Raw genomic sequence first — 13,183 nt, 5'->3', positions numbered from 1 at the left:
GAAATTATTAGTGAATAATTTAAAAATTTTTAATGAAATTTTTGAAGATAATATGAATCAACGATCTATTTAATAAAAATATTCAACCATTTTTAAATAAAATTTGAGAAAAGATTCAACAATGTTTGAAAAAGTCAAAATGAAATTCCTTTGCTACCACAGCATGGTCGTTCTTTAGTAATATCGACTAAATAATACCAACACATACATAAAGCGACGCTATGTTATACTCATATAATACGAAAAGGAAGAAGAAGAACAACTAAATGTGTTTAGCGATGTGAGTTGCCGACGGCATGTTTATGATCGGGAATAAAATACGAGACCTCGGTAAAACAATGTTTTCGTTGAAAATATTCTGGAGAAAATTAGTGTTAGTAGTTAGTATTTATATTTTTTATTTATTTGATTTTTAGACATTTTTCACGAATTGTGAGAAAAAAGTACGAGAAAGCTGAAAAAGAAAAATATTAGAAATTTTGACATAAAATTTCTTTATTTCCTAAGGTAAGTGTTTATTTTTTATTTATTTTAATTAAAAAAAAATAGTTTTCAACAAGAATGTATCTCTTTTTTGATATATTTTGTGGTCCTGAAAAGGACCGATTGTTTTGTTGTAAAAAAAGATTTCTCCAAATTGCGTCAAGAATTTGTTTAACCGCCGAAACCGTACAAGGTACGGCCTTGTCTCTTCAAAGCATATACGACATCCATAGCGGTGACGGTTTTACGCTTAGCATGTTCGGTGTAGGTGACAGCATCACGAATAACGTTTTCCAAAAACACCTTCAGAACACCACGAGTTTCTTCGTAAATCAGGCCAGAGATACGTTTTACACCGCCACGACGAGCCAAACGTCTAATAGCTGGCTTGGTAATACCTTGGATGTTATCACGGAGCACTTTCCTGTGACGTTTAGCGCCACCTTTTCCCAAGCCTTTACCACCTTTACCACGACCCGTCATTTTTTCACTTAAGTTTATTTCACTTATCACTTCACTAACGTTCAAAATACGAATGTTTTTTCAACCCAGGTCCGCTTGTATTTATACAAAATTTGAGGCTCTCTCCAACCATTTAACGCACAAGTAAAGTATGTACAGTTATATGTGTGTGTGTACATTTGCCGTTAGTATTGTATGTTCTCTTTTGTGTGTGCGTGTACATTTGGTATACCGATAGGTAAGAATTCACTAACATATCAACCCCGAAAGTTGATGCTAAGAGCACAATTTTCTATAAATACTCGTTTTCTTGGCGATGGCAACGTTATTACAGTGTCTACAGTGTTTGTGTGCATATCTCTAGTGAAGTGAAAAAATTCAAGTGAAAAATGGCTCGTACTAAGCAAACTGCCCGTAAATCGACCGGTGGAAAGGCTCCCCGTAAACAACTAGCTACCAAAGCTGCCCGTAAGAGTGCCCCAGCCACCGGCGGTGTTAAGAAGCCTCATCGTTTCCGTCCTGGTACAGTTGCTTTGCGTGAAATCCGTCGTTACCAGAAGAGTACTGAATTGTTGATCCGCAAATTGCCCTTCCAACGTTTGGTTCGTGAAATCGCTCAAGATTTCAAAACTGACTTGCGTTTCCAGAGCTCTGCTCTGCTCAAGAAGCCAGTGAAGCCTACTTGGTTGGTCTTTTCGAAGATACTAACTTGTGCGCCATCCATGCTAAGCGTGTCACCATCATGAATAAGGATATCCAATTGGCCAGACGTATTCGTGGAGAACGTGCTTAAATTCTTGACGTTTTAAAAGCAACAATTTTACAACAAAACAATCGGTCCTTTTCAGGACCACAAATATTTTACAAAAAAGAGATATTTTTTCACTCAATCTACAAATTTTAGTATTTTTTTTAAATAAATAAAAATGTTGAGGGCTTTGATTATTTTGGAAAATTTTTAAAATAAAGAAGTATTTTTTTCATGTTGATTTTTTTCCTTGATTATTTTTCGTCACTTTATTTTTTTTATTTTATTTTGATCGAATATTTTATTTTTTTAATTTTATTTGAATTTTTTCAATTATCCATTTTGATAGTTTCCTTTAATTTGCAAAATTATTATCATTTTTGTACTCCCTCTTCGAAAAAAATGCTATGACTCATAATAACAACCACCACATACATTTTGCTAACGGGATTTTTTTTTGTCCATTTTGTTTTTTTCCTTTTCCCGTTAAACAAAAAATTGCTCTCTTTATGATTTTTGTCGCGAAATTTGTCTATTTCTCTCATTTTATTCCCCTTCGATCATTTTTTTTGTTGTGGACTATTCAATTTAACGGGAAAAAATTCTCTGCCTTTAATTTCTACGAATTGTCAGCTTCGGCCTCCAAGGAACCCAAAGCCAAGACTGCTGAAAAGAAGTAGAAGGCCCCAGCCGCTGGTGACAAAAAGAAGAAGGCTGCCGCCCCTAAAAAGGCCGCTGGTGAGAAGAAGGCAGCTGCCAAAAAACCCTCTGCCGCCAAGAAGACCGCTGAAAAGAAGAAGGCCGACAAAACAAAGGCAAAGGCTGCCAAGAAAACCGGTACAGTTAAAGCTAAACCAGCAAAGACCGCCGCCAAAGCATCTGCCACTAAACCAAAGGCACCCAAGGCAAAAACTGCAGCTGCTAAGCCCAAAAAGGCCGCAGCAGCAAAGAAGCCAGCTGCTAAGAAAACCGCCGCCAAGAAGTAATTTTTCCCAGAAAGATTACTTTTTCCACAATATTTTCGATATTCGAAAACATACTATCTAACAGCCCTTTTCAGGGCTACAAATTAAATTAAAAAAGAGAAAAATATTTATTTTCAACAGTTATCGTATATATTTGTTACCTAAATGAATAAGTAAATTTGTACACGTGTTTGATTTTGGGAAAAAATTACTTTCGCTAATTACTGTTCTTATTAGGTAATTTATTGAGCCAATATAATCGTGGACGCCACTGGATTGTTTTTTTAACCCAGGTCATAAAAGATAATAAAATATTTAAAATTTTTCCTAATTACCCACAGGTCATAATTCTCGAAAATCCCCATCATTTGGTCATTTTTATAATTTCTACTTAATTTTGAAAAATTTGTCATTTTCATATTCTCTGTCAAATTTCAAGAATTTCATCCAAAAATGACATTTTGGCAAAATATTAACATTTTTCATCAATATATTTTTTTCCTTTGATAATTTCTGCCTCAGCCTTATATTTCGTTGCTTTGCCGTTGTGCTGTAACAAAATGCTCACACATACATGATGCCCATTCGATGTTGATCAACGACGGCAAGGCAAATCACCACTAACACACGCACACATACACGACGACGATGGCTGTTATAGCATATCGCACAAGCAATGGCTAAACATAGGCACATATGCGAGTTAGCTAAATGCATGGAAAAATCATTGTATAGAGAAAAATATAATTTCTATGGATTTTTATTCGTTCATTATTATTAAATAATGATAAATTGTAGCTTCAACAAAATATGATCTCTTTTGAAATGTTTTTTGTGGCCCTGAAAAGGGCCTTTTAAGGTAGTATTTCGACGCAAAATGAAAAATATCAAGACATTTACTTGGAGCTGGTGTATTTAGTAACAGCCTTGGTACCTTCACTGACGGCGTGCTTAGCCAATTCACCGGGCAACAATAGACGGACGGCGGTCTGGATTTCCCGACTGGTGATGGTCGAGCGCTTGTTGTAGTGGGCCAAACGAGAGGCTTCGGCGGCAATACGTTCGAAGATATCGTTGACGAAACTGTTCATGATGCTCATGGCCTTGGAGGAGATACCGGTGTCGGGATGGACTTGCTTCAACACTTTGTAAATGTAGATAGCGTAACTCTCCTTACGCTTGGTACGTCTCTTCGACTTATCGCCCTTGGTAATGTTCTTCTGGGCTTTGCCGGCCTTCTTTGCTGCTTTACCACTGGTTTTAGGAGGCATTTTCACTTATTATTTTTTTTGAATCACACAAACACTTTTAACACTGTTCACAAATGATAACCAAAACGGCCAGCTATACAGAATTTGTAGATTGTAGTCGACAAGAATTTCAGGTAGTCACAGCTAGCAGGCACACACAAGGCAAACCACCCCATTATTGAAGAAATGTGTGTGTGAGAAAAGTATAAATAGCACGTTTCGGCCCGAAAATTTTTATCATTTGTGTTTTTCAGTGCTTAAGTGAAGTGTTCAAAACTAAAATAAAGTGAAAAAGTGAATTCTGGTAAAAACCACAAAAATAGCAAAAGAGATAAAATTGGATATTGTTTCACAACGAAATACAAACATCGTTGCTGCTATTGTGGTTTCACCATTAATTTTGGCTGTGTCGGCGGTTAAGTTATTTACCGTCGGCAAATAGAAGATGGAAGAAGACGACGAAGGAAGTGAAGTGCTACGTGTCGATGAAATTATATTGGCACGTAGCAAAGATGCTGATGTTTCTGCCGACGGGAAAAAGGAGGCAGCAACTGAAAAGCGTAAGAAGAGGAAGCAGAAATATGATGATGAGTCATCATATGAAATAATGAAGCTTGACGCCCGTTTAAGTGAAATCCAAAAAAAATTGGAACAAAGCGAACAACACAACATTCTTCTAATGGAAGAAATCACTCGTCTCAAACATCTCCAAGACGAATCAGCCCGCCTTCTAACCGAAGCAGCAAAAAAAGAAAATAGCTACAAAAGAGTCATAATCGACTTGCAAAAACAACAAAATACACCATCGATTGTCATAGATGAAGACGACATGGAAATAGATACTGCGGGCAACATGCCAAAACCGCAGAAACAACTGGCAGGCAAGAATCCACAGCTGCCCAGGACAGAACAGGCAGGCAAGAAGCCACAGCTGCCTACAACAGAACCGAGAAAATATTCTTCAACTGCAAGCAACAGAAAAGAAGAACAAACAACAACAACAACAACAATTCCTGCAATAACAACAAATGGCAACAACAATCAGTCATCAGTAGCAGCAGCCGCAGCAGCCGCAGCAGCAGCAGTAACATCAACCCCCATTGCCGTAGCAGCAACCACCAAAGGGAAGGGTAAGAGCCTACCTGCCATAACAGTTTATGAAGTTGGATATAGGGAACTTACTGGAATAATAGATAGAATTATAGGAAAAGAAAACTATAGCATTAAAGTCATTCGAAGTACAATTATGTCCGTTAGGATTATTGGCTTAGAAAATTTTCAAAAAATTACATCTTTACTTAAAGAAAGAGGTTATAAACATCACACTCACACACCAAAACAATTATTGCCCTATTCAGTTATTATCGATAGGTTGCCTAAAGAAATTTGTAAGGAAGAAATTATAGAATTCTTGGAAAACTTAAATTTCACTGTAAAAGTAGTAGATTTAATTAATATTACAGAAACTAAATGGATTTTAAAATTAGACAGATAACGTGATATAAATAGACTTTATAAAACCAAAAAAATTTTAAGGTGCAATATCTCTTTTAGCAGGGCTACTGGTAGGGATGTTGTTAGATGTTTTAACTGTCAACGAATTGGGCATGTCAAAGCCAATTGTGGCATGCCCTATCGTTGTGACATGTGTTGCGAAAACCACGAACGTGGTAAATGTCTGGTTAAAAATGCTTCAAATGTTTTAACAGCAGATACTGACGTACCAAGACCTCCATTAAAGTGCATTAATTGCAATCAAATAGGCCATGGAGCTAACTCCCGTGATTGCCCTACAAAAAATGCCATCCTCCTAAAAAAGAAAGAAAGGAGAGAAGAAAAAATTGCAATTAATTCTGCAAAATCAAACAGAATCTCCACAGCTAAAAACATTTTAACATATGCTAATGTACTAGGTACCCCAGATAATATACCTACAAATAACTCACAAAAAATTATAAAAAATAACATTACCACCAAAGGACCAGCATCATTAGCCATCACAATGGCTGATGAATGTAGGACAACTTTTGGTAGAAACCTCACAGATCTTATGAAAGATCTCGGACAATTTAAAGATAGGTATCAGGAAATACAAAAGGCAGAAGGTGATTCCACTGCCTTTCTAAAACTCCTGATGTATTTGCAAGGATACAAATGTTGAAGTGCATATTTCTCAATCCCAATTCTATAGTGTCTTTAGTTAAAAGACACTACATTAATTTATTTATTCAAACTCATAAGCCTGATGTTCTACTTCTAGCAGAACATAAATTGACAAGCAGGCACAAATTCGGTATTGAGGGATATGCACTTTATAAACAGTGCAGAGTAGGCAGATCAGGTGGAGGCACAGCAATTCTAGTCAAAGAGGAATATAAAACTGAATTTTTAGAAATAGACACAGGCAATATTGAGTCTTGTGGTGTAAAACTTTTTAAAGCTGATGGGACATTCATTGTATTAATATCAATGTATTTGCGCCCTAAAGATGATTTTTACCCCAATAGTCTAGATGAAATTGCTAACCTGGGTGCAGCTAATGACGTCATAATTGGCTGTGACCTGAATGCAAAGCATCGTGACTGGGGTGGGAATATTGAAAATAGAAGAGGTCGAGAACTTCAAACATACATAATAAATTGCCCAAATTTGGAGATATGCCCAACAGCTAATGCCACAAGACCCAATATTGTAGAAGACTCTTTTATCGATTTTTTTATAATATCACCAAGTGTTGTTTTAGAAGAACATGACCTTTTGAAAACCCATGATTTTGAGTCAGATCATAGGGCTGTTGAAATTAATATTTCCATGCAAAATATTTTAAGGAATATTGAAAAAACATATTATAATTTCAAAAATATTAAAATCAGGAAATTCAATAGACTCTTGGAAAATAAATTAGCAGGTCATGCTCTTCCTATAGACAGAAATGTATCAGCCAGCGAAATTAATAATTGTGTCAATGCATTAAATACGGCATTTAAAGATGCTATTGAACATTCGGTCCCTAAGCAAAAATGTCGGGATCAATTATTAGGTGAATTACCACCTCACATCCTAAGGTTCATTAAAGAACGTAAAAGATTAAGACAAATCTTAAGGAGATCAGGCGACCCTGACAGACACAATGTAATTAGAGCCGACATTAAAAATTTAGGGATAATAATAAAACAATTAGTCACTAACTTTGAACAGGACCGTTACAAAAATTATTTGGAGGGCATACATATGAATTCAAAAACATATGGCAAAATCAAAAGAGCAGTTGGTCTATCCAACAAAGAGCCGATAGGAACTTTAATAGATGCCAATGGATCAAAAATTACTGATGACAGTAGTAAGGCTGAACTTCTAGCAGACCACTTAGAAAGAGTTCATAATTTAGGGGTTGATTCGGGAAACAGTCCTATTCACAGACTTGTAAATGAGGCTGTGGATGGGATTGTTTCGCGAATGCCTATAGTGAACTTCTCTGATGAACTTACAGCTGATGGCGCTGTAATTAATAGTAATTTCCTCTGGCGGGAAGGGGGATTTGTAAATCCAGAAAAGGTGGCTATAGCAATCAAAAAAAGACCACCAAAAAAATCATGCGGTATTGACGGGATTCCCGATATTGCCCTCAAAAAAGTGGGTAATACAATCCTCACTTTCATAACCCTTTTGTGCAACCATTGTATAAATATAGGCTACTTTCCATCTAGTTGGAAACAGGCTCTAATAGTGCCAATTAAAAAGCCAAAAGCGGATGGAAAACAATGCGGCAATTATAGGCCCATTTCACTCCTATCCCCATTTGGAAAAATATTAGAATATTTCATTTTAGAAAAACTAAAATCAACAATGGAGGACCGCAATATTCTCAGAGAATTTCAATTTGGGTTATTATGTCAAATTATGTCACCAGAGGGTATGAGAGGAAAATGGGTACTATGGCTGTTAGCCTTGATTTTGCAAAGGCATTTGACACTGTTTGGCAAAATGGAATAATTTATAAACTGCAATCTTTTGGTTTCAGCCATAATATATGCAGGCTCATTGCGAGTTTTCTTGAAAGCAGGACATTTAGGGTAAAAGTCGGTGATAATATGTCTGGGCAGCGACAGGTACAAGCGGGTGTACCGCAAGGTTCACTCCTTGGGCCGGTCCTGTACAACATATTCATAAGCGACATTCCTGGTCCACCTGACGACGGCCTGCTTTTAACTTACGCAGATGACATTCTGATTGCCTTACGTGGACGTTTTGGCCATACACTTGAAAGGAGACTCAATTTATACCTCGAAAAACTTAAAAAATATTTTGATCTATGGCAGCTCAATCTCAATGTCAGCAAATGTACATCTATTGTGCTAAGTGGTAAGCCCAGGGCAACATATCCAACATTGGCTAGATTCACACCTACAATAAAAATACGTAACGAAATAATACCTGCCTCAAATGAAATGAAATATTTAGGCATTATGTTCAGCAGGAAATTTAATTTCATAAAACACATTGACTTTGTAATGGAAAAAGCGAAAAGACTATTTTTCGCATATCAAAAACTTTTTATAATGAGAGGAGGACTTACCCCTCAAATTAAACTGCTGATTTATAAACAAATAATCAGGCCAATTTTAACATACTCCTTCCCAGCATGGGCTGATATCTCATCGTCCCAAATGGAAAGGCTGCGCTCGTTTGAGAGACGTATTCTATCTCCAGCCGTAGGTCTTAGACCTTACATAAATGAAAATGGAGAAATTAGAAGACCCTCAAACAAAAGTATTTATAGGGCAGCAGATTTGTGCAGAATAGACGCATTCATGGTGAAAAATGCATTATCATTCTTTGATAGATGCCAAAACTTAGAAAATAGTATGGTAAATAATTTCCTACAAATAAATTTTGATATAAACACACTTATCAGACAAAAACACATCCCTCCAGTTGCCCTTCTAAAACTAAATGAAGAAGGCCTATTATATAATGAAGATTCTCTCATTCATTATCACCGCAGGTTCGGTAGATATGATGCAGCCACTGACTCAGTATATAATACTGACCAGTAGGCTTTAAAAATTTGTATATACTGTAAATATTATTCTTATATAAATCATAGTCATAAGTTTAGTTTTAAGCCTAGTATATAAGTTATTTTTAAATTATAATTTTTTTTTTTCTTTTAATAATTGCCTTTTTTGAATTTTTTGGGCCTTCTTTAATATGAATTTTAATAAAACATAAACCTAAATGATTGTTAATACAAATGTATGACACGAACACAAAAATTTTGTAATCTCTTACATGTATGTAAATACCTAGAGAAGAATACCTTATATAATCATAAATAATACTTTAGCCTTTAAGTAAAACATTGTAACACATCAACTGAATTAAATGAATAAATGGCATTTTCAAAAGCAAAAAAAAAAAAAAAGCAAAGGCGAAAATTTTTATCATTTGTGTTTTTCAGTGCTTAAGTGAAGTGTTTAAAACTAAAATAAAGTGAAAATGTCTGGTCGTGGTAAAGGTGGCAAAGTTAAGGGAAAGGCAAAGTCCCGTTCCAATCGTGCTGGTCTTCAATTCCCCGTCGGTCGTATCCATCGTCTGTTGCGCAAAGGCAACTATGCTGAGCGTGTTGGTGCCGGTGCTCCCGTCTATTTAGCCGCTGTCATGGAATATTTGGCTGCTGAAGTCTTGGAATTGGCTGGCAATGCTGCCCGTGACAACAAGAAGACTCGTATCATTCCCCGTCACTTGCAATTGGCCATCCGTAACGACGAAGAATTGAACAAATTGCTGTCTGGCGTTACCATTGCCCAAGGTGGTGTATTGCCAAACATCCAAGCTGTTCTCTTGCCCAAGAAGACCGAAAAGAAAGCCTAAATTATTTCGAAAGGTATTATGGAATGAAGAAGAAGAATATAGACCATCGTATAATTCCATAGAAAAATCAACCAATCCGTCCTTTTCAGGACGACAAAAAATATTTGAAAAGAGAAAGAAAATTGCGTCAAGCTACATTTGCATGAAAAAAAATAAAAATTCTCAATAATTTTCTATGAGACGTTGGCAGAATAACTGTTTTTCGTTGTCAGTTGCATATTTGTGTTGTCGTCGTTGTTGTTGTCTCTTATGATTTCAGGAATAGAGCGCGAGAGAGGAGAGATCGTGGCGTCACCAAATGAGTATGTATAGCATGAAGAAGAAGCATGTGGCAGTTGGTGGTGGCTTTGTAGTAATTTTATGTGAAAAAATCGTACCCCAGCGCATTCTTTGGGGAAGGCATGAAGTAGATGATTTGCAATGGAATTTTGGCGGCAAAGTAGTGTTTTTGGTGGAAATAAATCGACGCATACATGAAAATAAAAGCGCATTGTGGTGCTATGGAAAATTTTTAACACAAAAAATAGAAGAAAAGTAACATAATGAAATGAAAATTAACGAAAATAATTACAAAGAAAAATAAAATAACGTAAATTAATAATTAAATTAAAATAAAATAAGAAAATTTTTAAAAATTAAGGCAAATATTAATGAAAATTTAAGCAAATTTAAATGAAAATATTTGGAAATAAATTAAAGAAATTTGGAATAATAAATACATTTTATGAAAATAAAAGATACTTTAAATGAAATCAAAAAATTTTAAATTAATGATAAGGAAATAAATTAAATAATTTTAAATTAATAATAAGGAAATAAATAAAATAATTTTTAATAAAACGAAAAATGTGATTTTTAAAAAATAATCTAATGAAAAATTAAATTAATTGAAATTTAAATAAGTAAATTGAACATAAATAAAATAAAATTAATTCAATGAAAATTTTTTAAATAAAATTCAGTTATTTTAATTTTTAAAAAAATCAATTATTTAATTTTCGATACAATTTTAAAAGAAAATTATTAGTGAATAATTTAAAAATTTTTAATGAAATTTTTGAAGATAATATGAATCAACGATCTATTTAATAAAAATATTCAACCATTTTTAAATAAAATTTGAGAAAAGATTCAACAATGTTTGAAAAAGTCAAAATGAAATTCCTTTGCTACCACAGCATGGTCGTTCTTTAGTAATATCGACTAAATAATACCAATACATACATAAAGCGACGCTATGTTATACTCATATAATAAGGAAGAAGAAGAACAACTAAATGTGTTTAGCGATGTGAGTTGCCGACGGCATGTTTATGATCGGGAATAAAATACGAGACCTCGGTAAAACAATGTTTTCGTTGAAAATATTCTGGAGAAAATTAGTGTTAGTAGTTAGTATTTATATTTTTTATTTATTTGATTTTTAGACATTTTTCACGAATTGTGAGAAAAAAGTACGAGAAAGCTGAAAAAGAAAAATATTAGAAATTTTGACATAAAATTTCTTTATTTCCTAAGGTAAGTGTTTATTTTTTATTTATTTTAATTAAAACAAATAGTTTTCAACAAGAATGTATCTCTTTTTTGATATATTTTGTGGTCCTGAAAAGGACCGATTGTTTTGTTGTAAAAAAGATTTCTCCAAATTGCGTCAAGAATTTGTTTAACCGCCGAAACCGTACAAGGTACGGCCTTGTCTCTTCAAAGCATATACGACATCCATAGCGGTGACGGTTTTACGCTTAGCATGTTCGGTGTAGGTGACAGCATCACGAATAACGTTTTCCAAAAACACCTTCAGAACACCACGAGTTTCTTCGTAAATCAGGCCAGAGATACGTTTTACACCGCCACGACGAGCCAAACGTCTAATAGCTGGCTTGGTAATACCTTGGATGTTATCACGGAGCACTTTCCTGTGACGTTTAGCGCCACCTTTTCCCAAGCCTTTACCACCTTTACCACGACCAGTCATTTTTTCACTTTAGTTTATTTCACTTATCACTTCACTAACGTTCAAAATACGAATGTTTTTTCAACCCAGGTCCGCTTGTATTTATACAAAATTTGAGGCTCTCTCCAACCATTTAACGCACAAGTAAAGAATGTACAGTTATATGTGTGTGTGTACATTTGCCGTTAGTATTGTATGTTCTCTTTTGTGTGTGCGTGTACATTTGGTATACCGATAGGTAAGAATTCACTAACATATCAACCCCGAAAGTTGATGCTAAGAGCACAATTTTCTATAAATACTCGTTTTCTTGGCGATGGCAACGTTATTACAGTGTCTACAGTGTTTGTGTGCATATCGTGAAGTGACATCTCTTCGGCAGTGTTAATTCATGTATAGTGGTGGTTGACTATAGTGGTGTTCATTTTACTGCGGTGGTTGAACGAGTTGCTGTGCTGTGGTGGTTGAACGAGCTGCGTTTGCTGTGGTGGTGGCTGTAACAAAAAGAGATAAATTTTGTTATATTGGTTTTGGTCTCTAAAAAAGTTGAGAAGCCCATAGAAGGCAGCAAAATTGGAATTTTGCTGATTAAAAGCACAAAACACTAGAGAACGAGCAGTGGAGGTTGGTGGAAACCAAAAAACAACAGTGCTGGCGGGGAACCCCAAATCCGTCAGCACCCCAAAGCCGACGGCGGAAATTTTTGACGCCGTCAAAATTGAAAAATTGGGATTGCTGCCATAATTGAAATGGCAACAAATGTAAACGGTTTGGCGAACAAAAATAATGGCGCCAAAATAGTTCCAGAGGTGGTATTTGCCAAGCCAAAAATGGCAAATACGAACGAGTCTGTCGCATCTGATGGTGCCATGAGTGAAAGTGGACATTCTGTCAATTCGGATGTCCCAAGGCAGCCCCGTAAAAAGCGCTGCCACTGTAACGTAGGTAATTCTGCCTACGATACAATGAAGTTGGAGGCTCTAGTGCGGCAACTAGAAGCAAGAATCCTCCGCCTAGAAGAAGAAAAGTGGCGTATGGCAGCAGAGCTGGCTGCTGCCAACAACGCGCTAGCAAAATGCGCAATTCATCCCCCCAGCAAGGAGACCGTTTTGGCTACCGAGGCAGCCGAAGAACTCGGTATGGCGGACGACGAGATGGAGGTCGCACCGCCGGCGACTGAGGCAATAAAGAAGAAGAAGGATACCTCCAAGGGCGCTGTACCGAAACTACGGTATGTTTTGAAGGAGGTAGAGGAGAATAATGCTGCATCCCAAAAAAATGCTACAAAAGTTGCTGCAAAAGCTGTTCCTGCTGCTGCTGTCAACATCGTTACCGCTGCTGCTGCTGCCGAGAAGACTGTTCCCGCCGCTGCATCAAAGGCTGCTTCCGCTGCTACAAAGGCAAAGCAGCAAATTTAACAAACCTCGGCTGGGAAAAACATGCCAGC

General features: G+C 36.0%; 2 protein-coding genes and 1 pseudogene across 2 annotated transcripts; 2 read left to right on the top strand and 1 right to left on the bottom strand.

Annotated features, from left to right (window-relative positions):
- The first annotated feature begins 1,272 nt into the window (after positions 1 to 1,272).
- LOC131806171 (uncharacterized) lies at positions 1,273 to 1,805 on the top strand (annotated as a pseudogene).
- Positions 1,806 to 3,516: 1,711 nt separating this feature from the next.
- On the bottom strand, positions 3,517 to 4,064 carry LOC131806174 (histone H2B). Its single transcript, XM_059130126.1, has one exon. It carries the CDS (start codon positions 3,927 to 3,929, stop codon positions 3,555 to 3,557), a length of 375 nt encoding a protein of 124 aa, XP_058986109.1. The 5' UTR covers positions 3,930 to 4,064; the 3' UTR covers positions 3,517 to 3,554.
- Positions 4,065 to 9,372: 5,308 nt separating this feature from the next.
- Positions 9,373 to 9,818, top strand: LOC131806173 (histone H2A). Its single transcript, XM_059130125.1, has one exon. The coding sequence runs from the start codon at positions 9,408 to 9,410 to the stop codon at positions 9,780 to 9,782; it is 375 nt and encodes a 124-aa protein (XP_058986108.1). The 5' UTR covers positions 9,373 to 9,407; the 3' UTR covers positions 9,783 to 9,818.
- Positions 9,819 to 13,183: the final 3,365 nt, after the last annotated feature.

The sequence above is a fragment of the Musca domestica genome, unplaced genomic scaffold (genome assembly GCF_030504385.1).
Source record: "Musca domestica strain aabys unplaced genomic scaffold, Musca_domestica.polishedcontigs.V.1.1 7, whole genome shotgun sequence".
Taxonomy (NCBI): domain Eukaryota; kingdom Metazoa; phylum Arthropoda; class Insecta; order Diptera; family Muscidae; genus Musca; species Musca domestica.
This window is presented reverse-complemented; position numbering and strand designations above follow the sequence as displayed.

Bases quoted from the DNA above. Each gene is read 5' to 3' on its own strand.
- LOC131806173 (XM_059130125.1), top strand. From the start codon at position 9,408: ATGTCTGGTCGTGGTAAAGGTGGCAAAGTTAAGGGAAAGGCAAAGTCC.
- LOC131806174 (XM_059130126.1), bottom strand. From the start codon at position 3,929: ATGCCTCCTAAAACCAGTGGTAAAGCAGCAAAGAAGGCCGGCAAAGCC.